The 17735-nt window shown below is 47.0% G+C and overlaps 1 protein-coding gene across 6 annotated transcripts; it reads left to right on the top strand.

Moving 5' to 3' along the window:
- The first annotated feature begins 700 nt into the window (after nt 1-700).
- tnk1 (tyrosine kinase, non-receptor, 1) lies at nt 701-17417 on the top strand. Of its 6 annotated transcripts, none has more exons than XM_034290851.1 (15): nt 701-813; nt 6301-6467; nt 6672-6742; nt 6827-6991; nt 7202-7354; nt 7874-8004; nt 8129-8275; nt 8384-8510; nt 8757-8903; nt 13375-13469; nt 14198-14422; nt 14741-14808; nt 15553-16031; nt 16142-16237; nt 16945-17417. In XM_034290851.1, exons 2-15 carry the CDS (start codon nt 6305-6307, stop codon nt 17062-17064), a joined length of 2187 nt encoding a protein of 728 aa, XP_034146742.1. In that variant the 5' UTR covers nt 701-813; nt 6301-6304; the 3' UTR covers nt 17065-17417. The 6 variants fall into 6 exon arrangements, with proteins under 6 accessions (XP_034146742.1, XP_034146741.1, XP_034146743.1 ...); XM_034290850.1 differs by lacking the exon at nt 701-813 and adding an exon at nt 1333-1606; XM_034290852.1 differs by lacking the exon at nt 701-813 and adding an exon at nt 1643-1865.
- The last annotated feature ends 318 nt before the right edge of the window (nt 17418-17735 follow it).

The raw sequence follows: 17735 nt of genomic DNA, 5'->3' as shown, positions 1-17735 counted from the left end.
TATATTAGGGAGTTTGATTCAGCTGCCTTGCAGTGCACCAGCTTTATGGCTTGTGATGTGATTTAAAAAATATATATATTTAACCTTTATTTTACCAGGCACACTCACTGAAATAATTTTCAGTGGCAGATTTTGATGATTTTATAAACTCCGGTAGTCTGTCAGCAGTTGGCTGCATCTGTGTTATTCCTGAAAAACGTGGCTAATCCCTTTTAACCCCCAGTTGCAATCTCTTCCCAGTGTGTCAACCAGGACAAGATAATCAAATCCCCTCATTGGACCATGCAAAATGAACTTTCTGCATTTATCTTTCTCAGTGCCATTTCAGTCCACCGTGAATTAATGTTAACGAGTAATTCATCACTCCAACAAAGCCAACAACAAACCTACTAATAACGGGTCACGATAAATGAGCCAATATCCACCCAGAACCAAACAGTACGCATGATAATGACAGGAGAGAAAACCAGTTAACACCACTGTAAATGTGAACTCCTCTTATTTTCTGCTTTTGTTTGGAGCTCGGTTACCTCTCTGGTGTTGTGTAGGCAGGTGATTGGGAGGGTGTGACAGGAATTGCAAGATGCAAGGAGGGGGCCCTACACTGATGTCATAAGATTCAAATCAACAGCTATGTGAGATGCAAATATCTAGTCAGACTAGTCTGACCGGACAAGGCAGGTCTTGGCGAAGAGACAGAACTGAGAGAGGGAGAGACAGCGAAGAGAGAACGAGAGAGATGTAGTTGTCACTGTACTCTGACTCACAGCTGCGGGCAGGTTTTGGCATCATTGAAAACAAAACAAGGAAAAGGTAAACGTTCATACAAGTACTCCGAGACTGTTATGGATGGAACTGAATAGTCATGTGTCACTGTTTGATATTATTTAACCAGATTTTCAGCTTCATCTCCTGAATTTACGATGTCCACATTCAGGGCCCTCTGTCCTCTGTAGACATGCAGTTAAAATCAGTATCCGAAGGTGGTCTAGTGGGCTAAAATGCAACTTGTATTAACGAAGGGTTCCAATCCCACTGTTCTTTCAAGAAAAAACATCTCTTTTCCCACTCTCCTGTCCAATAAAGTAGGCATACGCTTGAAATTAATGCATATATGAATACTAATGAGTTTTCAAGTTATGAAGAATGTTATTGGTAGGGAAAGGATTGTTAATCGTTTGTGATTGTTCATGCCTAAATGGTTTCGATAATAACAATACGTTTCCAACACATGAATGTATCGTAAAGTAAAAAATGTATTATGTTTAGGCAGTGGCTAGGCTACTATCACACAGGTGTAAACATGAAATGGGTGGAGTGAAAATAGCAGGAAAAGGCTGAGGGAATACCCGGATAACACCGGGGACAGGTTAACTGAACAACGTGTTTGCTGTTGCTAAAAAGTTGTTTTAGTCATCGGTTGAAGAGGGTTATGCAATTAAACCACCAACAAACTCTAATAAAACTATGATTGTTTCACGAAATTAACGAAAACAATATGGCGTGTGATATGGAATATCCTTAGGTCTATGGGGAATACATTTTGTTTATGCACATAATCGAAAACTTGGTTCATACAAAAGCAAGCTCGTCATTTTATTTGACGGTAAGTGTTTAGCAATAATCTATGTTGACTGAACTTTGGGCTCACTTTACCTATGGTAAATCCTGAATTCAGAATGCTGAATTCTGAAAGAATGCGTTCCAGAACGACTAGACTTCAGTTATCCATTGTCGTACACCTGTAGCTTGATTGATGTGACTGTTGCGCACTCTGCTTTAATTATGTAATATTAAACCCGGTGGAACTTTTGACAGAACAAGAGTTAGGCTAGTTCATGGATAACACAGTAGAGAAATATATGGTAATGGGATTTTAATTGGCATATTCGAATTAGAGGCGTTGTTGTTCTTGTTCCGGATGGCTCCAATGCCTATGAAGTTAGTTAACCAAATTAATTAGACTGTATATTGTTCTTTTTTTAAATAATTGAGAAATCCTATCGTAATGACAATTGTAATGCTGTAAATGAATGCCGTTGTTGCAGATACATTTTTTTTTCAAAAAAAGAGTTTGCCACTGGAAAAGTGACATCCAAGCATTTACGGATCTTGTCTTCCAGTATTTGTATCTATTTAAATACAGAAGGATGAGCATAATTTTGTGAAGCTGTGTGGTGCCCCTGTTAATCAAACCGTTAACAGTTTGAGGCTTTGTTTGGCACGGTCCTACTAAACCATTCTAGTGGCTTGATTTCTGTGTGTTCACGTTTTTGGGATAGTGAGTGTCTGTGGAAAACGTGCCTGTCTGGCTGCTTTCTTGCCCTGTAGTCGTGTAGGGCCTGAATGGAGGGCAGACAGCCGATGACCCTCTGTAGGCAGTAGGCTACAGTAAGGAAATGGAGACATGACATGCCTTCATTAAGTAGTGAGTCATTCGCTGACTCTCATGATAGCTCAAAATGCCAAAAAAACATTTTACACAGCTATGGGCCTCTTATCACTCTAATGTGTATTTGAGGTCAGTTTCAGTAATGAGAACCTTCAATCCACCCAGAAACACACAAACCAATGATATATAATGTTAGATAATATGACTGCCTGTTGAAAAAAATAAAATAAATTAGCAAGCAGTGTTACATTTGTTGAAGAAACCTGTTGTCTGCAGTCAAATGCAAAACGTGCAGTGCTCTCTGTCCAGCCTACAGTGAACTCATTTAAGAGCAGATGGTGTGAAAACACACTGACAGGCAGTTTTACTACAGTATTTTTGCAGTGAAGTTGCATGTATCTCTGGATCTTTAGTTTTGTCTAAAGACAAAGAAAAAGTTTAATCCGCACCCTTCATTTTGAAATACATGCGAGCCCTACTGAGGATAAATTCCCTTTGAAAATGGCAGCAAATAGCCTTTTTAGTTTTGTTCTTCTAAACGCTGAGCATTGATTTGTCTTTAGGAACGAACAAACTTATTTCCCAGGACTATAAGCAAATACCTCTGCCTTGGCCGGGAGTGATTAGTGTTAGAGTGGATACCCAGGAAAGTGCCATATCAACGAATGACTCGCCCCAGCTTCAAAGCAACGTCACCGTAGTCAGCGATTGTGTAAAGGCACTCCCATTGTTGACCAGTTGATGACAGCGCTGGTTGTGTTATGACTCGGTGCATCATTCAGACCATGTGCTCTCTGTCGCAAGAACCTGTTCGGGTCAAATGGGCTCAGACCTTTCAAATACTGCTAGGCTACAAGGTATCCTAGCTACTGACTACATGCATGCTTTATGCACGGTTGCTAAGTCACAAGGTAAAACCAATTTGCCTGGCTCCCAACGTCCCACCACACACGCACTCATTAGTTGCCTCCTGAGATTGTTTAGCGGCTGAGTGGGTTAACGATTAACGTGAAGCCAAATGACCCTTATTTGATGGCATTCGTGAGAAATGACCTCCGCGTTTGGTTACTCATGTGTCTTCACTGTGGATTTAGCCCAGAGGTGTGTCAGTCGTGATAGTTGGTTATGGGTTTTTGGGAGTTGTCCGTGTGAATCTGTTTTGACAAGAATAAGCACCTGTTCGGGCTAGCCCCTTGTTGTGTCTGTTCCTGTCTGGCTTTCTGTGTGAAATGTCTTGTGTGGGGATGATTTGTCATAGGTAAAAAAAAACACAATCAGGTGATTCAGTGTGGCGACTTGGTGCAGCGGTGACCATCCGCTTAAATGGCTCCCACGCTGGATACCAGGGTTCGATACCTGTCTCCGCTTGTTTTCCACTGGGTCCTACTTTCATACAACCGAAATAAGCAGATTGACGGCCTGTTAAAAACAACATCCAGGTGAATTAGGCACTTCTCGCTTCAGGTACCCGTCACTAGTTTGGACTCATTGTCATTTTCTGTTGCGTAGGTCAGACATTGTAAGTATGCGAGAGAACTGGTTTGGAGATCCCAGAATACCTGGCGCAGGAATGTCAAAGGCCTCTGACTCACACCCTGCTCTCTGCCTCTAACCCTGTGGTTGTTTCATGGTGGCAATTCTCTGGAAAGGAAGTCTACAAAATGACAGAGGAGAGAAAATGACGTGCATAATTACAGCGGCAGACTATTTGTTGGCGGACTCAGTTTGGAGTACTCGGTTGGGAGTCCTACTGGATCGAAGTCCTTTGCGATGATGAGAGGGCGATGAGGCCATAGACTACTATGCGCGTCGAAAACGTGTCACAGGAGTTGAACGACAACAGCGTCCCCAGAATATATATATTTGGAAACGACAAACAGTGAGCTGATTTCCCCTTGTATCTGTGAGAGACTCTTGCGGATCACTACACCGTGTATTCACCGTTGGTGGGCAAGTGGGCGTCCAGTAGTTCATGGACTAAAACTGTGGCTGCACATCTGGCTTTAGTCTGCCCTTATCCAGAAAATAGATGTGGAACTGTGCATAGATTAAGTAGCCGCTGGTGCCCCTGTCGACCTTCCCCCTGCAGTCCACAGACCGTACTGGACAATGATTGGTCGTATTCATCTGGTGTTGCCTAGTTTAAGACCACACATTTTTACATGATGTTGAGAAACTTGTGTTAGGTAAAATGTAAGCATGATAAATGTAGATATGCCAATTTTAAAATGGGATGGGGAGATTTTGCAGCAGATAGGCCTATATGCAGTACCCCCCATGAGTATTGGGACAGTAAAGTCAAAATGTTTGCCGTACACTCAAGACATATGGGGATATGGTTAGATGACTATGAGGCAGGAGTACAGGATGTCACCTTTTATTTCATTTATGTTGTACCAACTAAGAATAACAGCGCTGCCAGAGTGACCCCCCCCCCCCCCCCCCCATTTTGTGAAGGCACTGCAGTTATTATATGCAAAGGATTTGCAGCCAAATTCAAGCTTTTATACTTGACACTTTTGATTTAAGTTGAATTGACTCAATTCTTATACTTGTATGAAATGGGGAGTTGGAACCCAGACAGTGCTGTTATTCTTAGTCGGTAAAACACATGTTGTAACAGACAGAAATAAAAGGTGACAGTCTGTACTTTTGCGTCTTATTCATCTTTTGAATGTATTTCCGTGTGCTTTGAGTATTCGGTAGAAATGACTATTTTGACCTAACTGAATAAGTTTATGGAGGGCACAGCGAGACAAGTTTTCAGAGGCAGGAAGACAAACCTCACCAATGTAAAGACTGTGAGTTCACTTAATGAGTAGAACATGAACCAGACATGCACGAAAGCTTATATTGTACTTATTCTCTAGCGGTCTAAAGAAGGCCGGATCCGTTATTATGTGCGACAGATCTGGTTATACAGGTAAAACATCCGTTCAGATGTCTGTTTATGAAGTTGAGGCCTGTAGGGTTCGTTGAAAGAGCGTGGGTGCTGTTTAACACCAATCAGTCTGTATACTGCTAACTAAAACTCCTGTTGCCCTTTGATCCGGTCTCCCTTTTCTCTTGGCCTTCTAATACACATGTGTCTTTGTTTCCTGTCATTCCGTGTCTTCTTATCCTCACATCTGTTCATTCGTCTCCTCAATCCTTGACGAGGAGGAATGTTCCCCTCATTGGCCATGTTCCTATGTCTGGTGCTGTTACTGGCTCTTTGTTCATGTGAATTCCTCCCATGTTCTCAGGGTGCCAGGATTCACCCCACAGAAATGTTACATAACTAACATGATTCAGCTGACATTTTAACTTTGGTGCCAGGTAGAATTTTTTGCCAGGTTTTTGATGTTTTATAGTAGATAAAGAACAAGGCTGTGTTAAATGTTTGGCTGGCATTGAAAGCTCTGACGCTCCTCCCTCTCAGACAGTCCTGACTTATTATTCTTCAGTTCTTCTTGGTAGTCCATAGCAACCAAATCAGGCCTGTGTTTGAACTGTGAACATAGTTACTGAAACAGGCTGGCTGGTTATTGAATTGAGGCTTAGAGAAGTCTCTGTGTCCTTTGGTTAAATCCTTTTGATTTTCTCCTGTCCTGTCCACTAAACAACAAAAGTGAATTGTAAATTGAATTATGGCATGTTGAATTGATGTAGGTTCTGGCCTGGGATGTAGCAAATGCAGTACTTGCGCTGTCTCTTGGAATTGGCTCGGCATGAAGTGATCCCCGACTGGGCTTGTGAAAGTAATGGAACCCCTGTTAATTAGTTAGAAATTACTTTGATAATGGAGAGAGGAATCGTTATGCTAGTTCAAACAGAAATTACTTTGTCACTGGAGAGATTTATCGTCATGCTAATGTTTCCCCTACCTTCATCTGATCCTTTGACCCGCTAGTGTTTTCTGTCGGCAGGGTCATGCTGATGGACCCGGACACTCAGTGGCTGTACCAGCTTCTGGCTGAGGTCCAGCTGGAGAAGTTCTACATGCATGTCCGAGATGGACTTAACATCACCCGGTTTGAGCACTTTGCCTACGTCAAGGAGTCTGACCTGGAGCAAATCGGGATCAGCAGACCGGGTCAGTCCCCCCCCCCCCCTCCCCCCCCCCCCCCGTTTTCATCCTGAATGTTTATATCAGAGTTTGGCAAGCTGTGCTACTCCATTCTGGAACTACCAGTGGAATAAAAGTGTGTAATTAGTGTTGATCTGTCTGGACTGATAGTTTTCTTATACTATACTGATAGATAGTATACTTCATTGTATGGTCTGTGGCCAAATGCAGGACAGAGAAGGTTATGGGATGCTGTGAAACGCCACAAGAACGCAGCGACGGCAAAGTCGGGGATGGCCAAGGTAAGCCACCACGTACAATTCTTCCCAGAATGTACGATTTGTGAGATGTAAAGGAAAAGAGATTCTTTTAAACGTTTCTTCCAGGGAGGTGACCAGTGGGGCAGTGGGCTGGGGCAGAGCCAGGAGACAGGGGGCCGGGCCCTCACCTGTCTGATCCAGGACAGTGAGCTGTCCCTGGGGGAGAAGCTGGGTTCAGGATCCTTCGGCGTGGTGAGGAGGGGAGAGTGGCAGACGCCCAACGGGAAAGTGGTGAGTCGATATTTTTTTTTGGTGTAGCCAGCAGTAGTGGGCCAGTTTTGAATGAGACAGAGCCGGACATCTTGATATTGAGTCTATATAAATTGCGTAGCAGAAATCGGAGGGGAAAATGAGTTACAGCACATCAGTGAAAATTACGTTATTATCTCTCCCTAAATGTCGCTAATCCATCCTCGCCCTTCTTTTCTGTTGCCGAGACAGCTGCCGGTGGCGGTGAAGTCTCTGAGGAATTCCATGTCCAGACAGAATGACACCTTGACGGACTTCCTCCTGGAGGTGACAACCATGCAGTCTCTAGACCATCCTAATATCATCCGCCTCTATGGAGTGGTGCTCACGCAGCCTCTCAAGATGGTGAGAATGCTGTTATTTGCAGTCATGCTATGTTATTTACAGTCATGCTATGTTATTTACAGTCATGCTATGTTATTTACAGTCATGCTATGTTATTTACAGTCATGCTATGTTAGTCATTGCTATGTAATTTTCAGTCATGTTATGTTAGTCAGTGCAATGTTATTTACACTCATGCTATGTTAGTCAATGCTATGTAATTTTCAGTCATGCTATGTTATGTAGTTATGTTAGTCAATGATATTTACGTTATTTTAGTCAATGCTAGGTTATTTGCTATTATGTTAGTCAATGCTGTGTAACTTACTGTTATGTTAGTCAATGCTATGTTATGTAGGCTTCACAGACCAAGGTAACCTACTTTAACAAAATACACTGAAAACAAAATGCTTTGAAATCATGTATTTGTCAAGAATCTACAGAAATGCATTTTAATATTCCAGAAAAACGAGGACACCCTAGCCTCCATAAAATGTCGCCCCATTTTGGCTGACACAACTGCAACCTTTCCTCTCCCAGGTGACGGAACTGGCGCCGCTGGGCTCCCTGTATGACACGCTGCGTGCCCGCAAGTACGAGTACCCCCTGACACGCCTCTGGCTGTTCGCCACCCAGATCACAGCGGGCATGGAGTACCTGGAGGGACGCCGGTGAGGCATAAGCGCTTATTTGATTTCAGAGGCCCCGTTGTTTCATGCGCTGGTCGGAGGCGGGGTCGTCTGACCGGTGACGTCACATCCTCATCACTCATAGCCGGTGCCTGCGTTTCCCCAGGTTCATCCACAGGGACCTGGCTGCCCGGAACGTTCTGCTGGCCTCCAGGGAGATGGTGAAGATCGGGGACTTCGGTCTGATGAGGGGCCTGAGCCAGGAGACGGACCACTACGTGATGACGGCCCACAAACGCATCCCCTTCGCCTGGTGAGCCGAACAGCCGCCGTCAGGTAGTCTGTGGGTGTTGTCGTTGAATGGTTTGGCAGTCGGTAGTGATTTCGTTCGTTCCTGCATGCCCTCCTTCGCACATTTCAGGTGTGCCCCGGAGAGCCTACGAGTGGGTTCCTTCACACACTCCTCAGACGTGTGGATGTTCGGGGTCCTTCTCTGGGAGATGTTCACCTTCTGTGAGGAGCCTTGGCTGGGGCTGTCTGCCAGACAGGTACTGTGTGTGTGTGGGGGGGGGGGGGGGGGGGGGGGGTTTAGAAATCAAGAATTTGAGTTTTTGTCAAAGGTACTTTCAGCAGAGCAGTGCCTCTTACCTTGCTCCAAGCATCTGCACAACCTAACCCTGGTCCCAAACGGTACAGTCGTCATGGCTACTTACGTGCAATTACAAATGTGTTCCGCATCTCAACCTTACTACACGTTTACCAATAATCATGCCCCGTGTCTCTCTCTTTGTCAGATCCTGTGGAGGGTGGAGCGGGAGGGAGAGCGCATGGAGAGACCAGCCGACTGTCCTCAGGAGCTCTACTCCATAATGAGGAGGTGTTGGGCCTGCAACCCCGCCGACCGACCCAATTTCTCCCAGCTCACCACCCTGGTAGCAGAGGTGAGAATCCAACCTCTCTGAGCCTTATGTTGTTTATGCCCAGAACCAGCCCTGAAAACAATTGCACAACTAGTCTCCTCCTCGTCTTCCCTTAACGAGCCAGACTGGAATAGTTTTAGCTTGTTTAGGGTATGGGGTTAGTACTGCGAATCTGAGGAGACTACAAGTCAATGCAAACTGATAGACGGATGGGATGAGATTATTTGTTTTAATGGGGAATATCTCAGTCCCTTGGAACAATGTCCTTCATGGCAGTAGTACATACAAAATCAAGATTGCAATATCTGAACGTCTGTGGGTTGTACAACACTATAGGACCGCGATCTTCAATGTAGCAAATTAGGAGCTAACTGTAACCTAAGCTCCGCTGGTGATGAGGGGGCTCGCCGACCACCATACTCTCTCTGGGTTCTGGTGTTCACATTGCTCCTCTGTACTGGATGTCCTTTGTGGCTGGAATCCGAAAATGACTCAGCCAGGCCTGGTTTTAAGGGCAGAGACATAATTAACAACAGGTGCAATCGATTGTGCTCTGCCCATACTCACCAGCTAGGCAGGGGTTGTCCACTGGTCCCACGAAGTCGCCAGGCTGCCCACACGCTCACATTAGCTATACATAAACAAGAAACATGAGGAAACGCTGCTATGTAAGTACTGTCAAATGAGTTTCCCAACACACTCTTATCAGTGGCCAAAGGAGGCTCATGTAGATAATTGATGAAAACAAATAGATTATCATTTAATAAACACAGTACAGTACAGATGTACAGTGGACATAAAAAGTCTACAAATCCCCTGTTAAAATGCCAGGTTCTTGTGATGTAAAGGAATGAGACAAAGATAAATCATGTCAGAACTTTTTCCACCTTTAATGTGACCTATAACATGAACTATTCAATTGTAAAACAAACTGAAATATTTGAGGGGGGGGAAAAATAGAAAACTCTCAACCTGATTGCATAAGTGTGCACACCCTTAAACTAATACTTATTTGAAACACCTTTTGATTTTATTACAGCACCCAGTCTTTTTGGGTAGGAGTTTATTAGCATGGCACACATGGCAACCCGGGTGGTTGTGGAGGCAAAAACTCGGGCCTGGGAGGAGTTCGGTGAGGCCATGGAGAAGGACTATCGGCTGGCCTCGAAGAGATTCTGGCAAACCATCCGGCGCCTCAGGAGAGGGAAACAGTGCCCTACCAACGCTGTTTACAGTAGAGGTGGGCAGCTGTTGACCTCAACTGAGGATGTCGTCGGGCGGTGGAAGGAATACTTCGAGGATCTCCTCAATCCCGCCGTCACGTCTTCCATTGAGGAAGCAGAGGATGAGGGCTCAGAGGTGGACTCGTCCATCACCCGGGCTGAAGTCACCGAGGTGGTTAAGAAACTCCTCGGTGGCAAGGCACCGGGGGTGGATGAGATCCGCCCTGAGTACCTCAAGTCTCTGGATGTTGTGGGGCTGTCTTGGCTGACACGCCTGTGCAACATCGCGTGGCAGTCGGGGACAGTGCCTCTGGGATGGCAGACCGGGGTGGTGGTCCCTCTTTATAAGAAGGGGGACCGGAGGGTGTGTTCCAACTATAGGGGGATCACACTTCTCAGCCTCCCCGGGAAAGTCTATGCCAGGGTTCTGGAGAGGAGAATACGGCCGATAGTAGAACCTCGGATTCAGGAGGAACAGTGTGGTTTTCGTCCAGGCCGCGGAACACTGGACCAGCTCTATACCCTCTACAGGGTGATGGAGGGTTCATGGGAGTTTGCCCAACCAGTCCACATGTGTTTTGTGGATTTGGAGAAGGCATTCGACTGTGTCCCTCGTGGCATCCTGTGGAGGGTGCTTCGGGAATATGGGGTCCTGGGTCCTTTGCTAAGGGCTGTCAGGTCCCTGTACGACCGAAGCAGGAGCTTGGTCCGCATTGCCGGCAGTAAGTCAGACTTGTTCCCTGTGCATGTTGGACTCCGGCAGGGCTGCCCTTTGTCACCGGTTCTGTTCGTAATTTTTATGGACAGAATTTCTAGGCGCAGCCAGGGGCCGGAGGGTGTCAGGTTTGGGGACCACACGATTTCGTCTCTGCTCTTTGCGGATGATGTTGTCGTGTTGGCCCCTTCAAGCCAGGACCTTCAGCATGCACTTGGACGGTTTGCAGCCGAGTGTGAAGCGGTGGGGATGAAAATCAGTACCTCCAAATCCGAGGCCATGGTCATCAGTCGGAAAAGGGTGGCTTGCCCACTTCAGGTTGGTGGAGAGTGCCTGCCTCAAGTGGAGGAGTTTAAGTATCTAGGGGTCTTGTTCACGAGTGAGGGAAGGATGGAACGGGAGATTGACAGACGGATCGGTGCAGCTTCTGCAGTAATGCGGTCGATGTATCGGTCTGTCGTGGTGAAGAAAGAGCTGAGCCGTAAGGCGAAGCTCTCGATTTACCGGTCAATCTACGTTCCTACTCTCACCTATGGTCATGAGCTTTGGGTCATGACCGAAAGGACAAGATCCCGGATACAGGCGGCCGAAATGAGCTTTCTCCGCAGGGTGGCTGGGCGATCCCTTAGAGATAGGGTGAGAAGCTCGGTCACCCGGGAGGAGCTCAGAGTAGAGCCGCTGCTCCTCCACATCGAGAGGGGTCAGCTGAGGTGGCTTGGGCATCTGTTTCGGATGCCTCCGGGACGCCTTCCTGGGAAGGTGTTCCGGTCCCGTCCCACCGGGAAGAGACCCCGGGGAAGACCTAGGACACGCTGGAGGGACTATGTCTCCCGGCTGGCCTGGGAACGCCTCGGTGTCCCCCCGGAAGAGCTGGAGGAAGTGTCTGGGGAGAGGGAAGTCTGGGCATCCCTGCTTAGACTGCTGCCCCCGCGACCCGGCCCCGGATTAAGCGGAAGATGATGCGATGCGACATGGCAATATTTGCCCACTCTTCTTTGCAAAAGCGCTCCAAATCTGTCAGATTGTGAGGACATCTTCTGTGCACAGCCCTCTTCAGATCACCCCACAGATGTTCAATTGGATTCATGTCTGGGCTATGGCTGGGTCATGCTTTGGGTCGTTGTCATGCTGAAAGGTGAACTTAATCTTCAGCTTTTTAACGGACGCATGAAGGTTTTGTGCCCAAATTCCCTGGTATTTGATACTGTTCATAATTCCCTCCACCCTGACTAAGGCCCCGGTTCCAGCTGAAGAAAAACAGCCCCCAAGCACGAGGCTGCCACCACCATGTTTCACTTTGGGTATGTTCTTTAGGTGTTGTTTTTGTGCCTAACATGCCTTTTGGAATTCTGGCCAAAAAGGTCAACCTTGGTTTCATCAGACCATAACACATTTTTCTACATGCTTTTGGGAGACTTGATGTTGGTTTCGCAAACTTCAGCCGGGCTTGCATGTTTTTCTTTGTAAGAAAAGGCTTCTGTCTTTTTGACATTGCTGTCACATGTAGCGCACTGCCAGTACTTGACATAAATTCCTGCAGCTCCTTTAATGTTGCTGTAGGCCTCTTGGAAGCCTCCCTGACCATATTTCTTTTTGTCTTTTCATCAATTTTGGAGGGATGTCCAGTTCTTGGTAATGTCTCTGTTGTGCCATATTTTCTCCACTTGATGTTGACTGTCTTCACTGTGTTCCATGGTATATCTAATGCTTTGGACATTATTTTGTACCCTTCTCCTGACTGATATCTTTCAACAATGAGATCCCTCTGATGCTTTGGAAGCTCTCTGTGGACCTTTGTTCTGAGATGCAACTAAGAAAATGTCAAGAAAATCCTACTAGAACAGCTGAACTTTATTTGTGATTAATCAGAGTCACTTTCAAATTATGGCAGGTGTTTAATGACTTCTATTTAACATGGGTTTGAATGGGTTTGGTTAATTCTGAACACAGCCACATCCCCAGTTTATTGTAGGTTTTAATTTAAAATGTTCCCCTTAGAAGATTTCAGTTTGTTTTTCAATTGAATTATTCACATTATAGGTCAGATTAAAAGTGGAAAAGTTCTGACATGAAAACCTGGCATTTTAACAGGGGTGTGTAGACTTTTTTTATATCCACTGTATATTAGGCATAGTTTTGGCAACCTAAATGTGATCATTTGATTTCAGTCATCCTAAAATCTCATGCTCCTCTTTGGCTTACAGTAACGTTACAGCCTACTATGCTCTTATAGTACGTTTTGTTATCTTGAATACTGTCATCACGTGAACTTGAAGACTCCGCTTTGAACTTTGTCAGCACCGCTGGCCAGTTTTCTGTGCGTAATGCAGGGAATCACATGCACAGACGCTGTTAGGAGGCAAAGTCCAAGATCGTCAGACCCACAGACACTCCGTTTATTATAAACACATGCTAACATTCACACACTCGCTTAACAATAAGCTCTACACATGCGATTCCTTGTAATGTTTACTTTCTAACCACGTTGCCAGTGACCAAACCACCGGCCGTATTCACTAAGAATGGTCCTGATGTGTCGTCCCTCTTTGTCTAGGCTCAGCCCAAGGAGGTTCGGGCTTTAAGGGACTTTGCAGAGCCTAGGAAACTCGCCCTCCTGTCCAATGACATAGTGACCGTCATAGACCATGGGTGAGAAGGGGGAGGGGGGGGTGAACAAGTTCCTTCTCCTTTGAACGGAATTACTACTTAGACTTTAAACCCTGATCCGCACATTCTTGCCTGTTTCTGGTAATTCTCGAGAAGAGCTATGATTTGGATTCACCATCACCACCACCATAATTACTCAAGTATTTTTTTTACTTGGCTGACATTATGCATTTGGCAGAGTTCATCCACAGTAATGGTGTTTCACATTTTGCTGAGCACTGTGTAAAGATTTTTTTTCTAGCTTAACTAAATACCCCTAATATACCTTGATTTAGATAAGTACTATTCAATCCATGTTAAAAACACATTTGGCAGTTATTACAGCTGTGAGAAACGTTGTGACACCCCTGAGCAATTTCCTTCCTGCCTTGCAACAGAAGGAGGTTCCAAACTTTAGCCCCAAGAACCCAGATTTTAGCTGGAGCCCCAGACGAACATACCCAGTTCAGCTCATTGATAGTTGACAAGTTGAATCAGATTTCTATGCAGAAAAACATTTTATTGTTAAAAATACTGGAGGACTGTAGTTGGAAACCACTGTTTGCTGTCATCTGCAATACACTGTCTGTCATCGTGAGTCTTTCAAAACAAATGAGCGGAGTTTGAAATGCATTCTTACAATGTAGGTACGGGCAAGTTGTAGTCAGCCCCTATTATTATTTCTGTTACATCCACCTGAAAACGGCCACCTAATTCCTGTTTTTCTGCAGTCTGGAGCAGTCCGAGTGGAAAGGCCAGAACCAGAGGACCCTGATGGTGGGTTGGTTCCCCCCGGTCTTGACTGCCCCCGCCATCTCCGTCCCCGGCGGTGCCCCTCCCCTTCCCGCTGCAGCCCCCAGCCTTATCTCCCCCCCCCTGCGGGGCACTCTAGAGACGAGGAGGCAAGGAGACACCCATCCCGACCGTAGCTGCGGCAACCCGGAGCGAATCGAACAGTCAGTCCAGTTTTAATTGGGTTTCCGTAAGGCGGTGCATGTGGTTTGACGGGTCCGATTAACTATGGCCTCGGTTTCTGCCTGTTGCCATGGTCAACAACATTATTGTATTGGCAGTGTTTTATGAAGGAGGGTACTCCCGGAGAGTTATCCACCTACCTCCAAAACGGTTGTCTCTTGCAGACATTTAACAATGGCCGCAGACTATAGTTAACCTGACCCGTGGCAATGTGGCCTGTCTGTGAACCTTGACCTTTGACTCAAGACCCCGTGAGCCGGTGTGTTTAACCGTGTCATCGTCCCTCTGATCCATTTCAGGAGTGTCAGCTGGAGGAATGGTGCCGCAAACCGAGAGCGGGAAGGCTCCAACCTGATGAAAATGTCAGGTAATGACTTCTACAATGATCCTACTAACCAGTTATTCACCTACTACAATAATTACTAGTTAAGCTTCCACTAACCTGTAATCCAAATCTATTATTATTTTCCCGTGCTGGGAGGGATGTAAGCCAGTTCCCTACCTCATACTGACAGTGTAAAGTGCAGGCCCAGAATACTGGTAAAACCGCCAATTAAAACGAATGACACTACCAGATGTCATTATGGCCAGTCAGCCTTAATGAAAATATAAAGAGGCTGGGAGTGTCATGTACGCCACAGCATGAATAGTTTAATGGGTAGACAACAATCGACAACGTCAATCCAAGTGTTACTGGTCGCATTATCACACACTACAGTGGTTTTAGCGGTGGGAGCTGAATGCTCGTTTTGTACCTTGTGACTTAACTCGAGAAGGCTTTAGGAAAAACAGAGGAATTACGGTAAAGCTATTTGATTTTAGATGCGCGTGGCTCATAGTTAAAACAATGTCTACCAACCCCCCCCCAGACAGGAAAATTGATTATGTATGGATGAGCTGGGAAGTGTGTTTTGTGTGTGACTGTGAAGGGCTCTAAGGTGCCGGAGAAATAGACAGTTTGATGGCTTGCGGCCACCTTTTTGTTGTACCCCCCCACACACACACACACACTCACACACTCACACATATACTGTATAACGCACTCATTTCTTTACATTACAATTTTGTTTATAATACAGGCAGAAAGACAGATCTGTCCCTCTGTCCCCAGGTATGACCAGAAGTCTGGAGTCTGTCCTGAGTGGCCCCCAGGGCAGAGCTCCGTTCGTCGGAGGGGTCCGGCCGGACCCCCGTCGTGCGCCCCCGCCCAACACCACGGTGGCCCGCAGCCTGGCGACTCAGCAGGACCCCCGGAGGTTCAGTGACGACAGCGTCAGCCCGCCTCCTCGCCCTCCCCTGCCCAACCTCAAACGCTTCAAGTTGCCCCAGGTGATGATCCGAGAACGGCGGCCCGGCCCGGGCCCGGGCCCGGACCTCACCAGGCCTCCGCCGTATCCGCAGCAGCAGGCGGCCCAGCCCGCGGGGGGCAGCAACCTGGCCAAGATGTCCCACATGGCGTGTTCCACGCCGGCGCTGGATGACTGCGGGGACAGGGAGAGGGACCAGGAGAAGGAGAGAGTGGTGAGGGAGCGGGAGAAGGAGAGGTACCCGCCTCAGGTGCAACACAGCAGGGCGGCGGTCATGGCGCAGGTACCAGCGTGGTTCACCGGTTCGTGAGGTGTCGGAAAACACCCGTTTGGGCATTTCCCACTTATTTGATTGGTCCAACATGCTAAGGTCCTCCCTTCTGATTTGGTCAGGTCATGGAGGCTGTGCATGGAGTGACCAATGAGGAGGTTCGCAACGCGCTGCGCCGCAATGACTGGAACCCTGTGAAGGCCCAGCAACAACTGAAGGTGAGACAGGATTGCTCCTCATGATGCACTGCACATTTTGACACATGAAAATGAATTAAAATGAATTATGTATCACCGGTTAACCTGAGAATAAAAGGCTATGTGTTCTCTCTCTTTTTAGAAGGAGCAGCTCTACTCTCTGAGCCCGCGTTCTCCCTCCTTTCAGATGGAGCAGCTCTACTCTCTGAGCCCGCGTTCTCTCTCCTTTCAGAAGGAGCAGCTCTAGTCTCTGAGCCCGTGTTCTCTCTCCTTTCAGATGGAGCAGCTCTACTCTCTGAGCCCGCGTTCTCTCTCCTTTCAGAAGGAGCAGCTCTAGTCTCTGAGTCCGCGTTCTCTCTCCTTTCAGGTGGAGCAGCTCTACTCTCTGAGCCTGTGTCTTCTCTTCTTTCAGGTGGAGCAGCTCTACTCTCTGAGCCTGTGTCTTCTCTCCTTTCAGGTGGAGCAGCTCTACTCTCTGAGCCCGTGTCCTCTCTCGTTTCAGATGGAGCAGCTCTACCCTCTGAGCCTGTGTCTTCTCTCCTTTCAGGTGGAGCAGCTCTACCCTCTGAGCCTGTGTCTTCTCTCCTTTCAGATGGAGCAGCTCTACTCTCTGAGCCCGCGTTCTCTCTCCTTTCAGATGGAGCAGCTCTACTCTCTGAGGCCCGTGTCCTCTCTCCTTTCAGATGGAGCAGCTCTACTCTCTGAGCCCGTGTCCTCTCTTGTTTCAGATGGAGCAGCTCTACTCTCTGAGCCTGTGTTCCCGTGACGACTGCTTCAGGATCCTTTCCCGCCACCAGTGGGACCTCCAGGCGGCCAGCCGCTACCTGATCAGAGTGGTCCGGGAGTAGAACGGTCGATGAGGGAACGGAGCGAGGCAGGCCTCATCCTGCAACCGCTGACAGGCCGGAGCAGAGCCGGAGAGACGCCGGTACTGGGAGGGTCACTGGACACTTGGAACGGTAGCGCTGTAACACAGTGGAAGAGACACAGACCAGGGCTTTGAGGAGCAGCAGAGCTGGGAGGAAGATATGAAGTGAACGGAATACGTAGAGAACCATGAAGACAGTAATCCCCTGAAAAAGTCGGATTTTTCACAGTACAGCGTCACAAATAGTTTTGTGTCGCAATGTAAATATGGTATTAGCGTTATATTTGTATGTTGGTATATTTGTTGTTGAATAAATTGTTGATAATAAATGTGCGTGTGTTTTTTTGTACACGTCCTCAGTTTTGCAACTCGTGATCTCAGGGACATTGTGAGAATCAAGGAAAATGTTGTCTCGTGGGTTGGGCTTTCGTCCGTGTTTTTGACCTCTGTGGTTGCAGGAGGTGAACCGTGAGCTCCTTATGTTGTCGATTTTAAAACTGCAGCTTTGCAGTCCAGCTCGGTCACCTGGATCTAGGCTGGACTCCAAAAGCACAGACGGCCCCTGAAGGACTTCAGTCCTTGAGTGACGTTTCACATCATCGCATTCAAGTGAACTTGCAAATGCACCTGCCCGAGCCAGGGACTGTGGAG

The sequence above is a fragment of the Esox lucius genome, chromosome 24 (assembly GCF_011004845.1).
Source record: "Esox lucius isolate fEsoLuc1 chromosome 24, fEsoLuc1.pri, whole genome shotgun sequence".
Classification (NCBI taxonomy): Eukaryota; Metazoa; Chordata; class Actinopteri; order Esociformes; family Esocidae; genus Esox; species Esox lucius.
This window is presented reverse-complemented; position numbering and strand designations above follow the sequence as displayed.

Coding starts and splice junctions, on each gene's coding strand:
- tnk1 (XM_029117404.2), top strand. CDS start 4,195: ATGCGCGTCGAAAACGTGTCACAGGAGTTGAACGACAACAGCGTCCCC. Junction 4,272..6,300: donor ATATTTGGAAACGACAAACA/GTGAGCTGATTT, acceptor TTCTGTCGGCAG/GGTCATGCTGATGGACCCGG. Junction 6,468..6,671: donor AATCGGGATCAGCAGACCGG/GTCAGTCCCCCC, acceptor GGCCAAATGCAG/GACAGAGAAGGTTATGGGAT.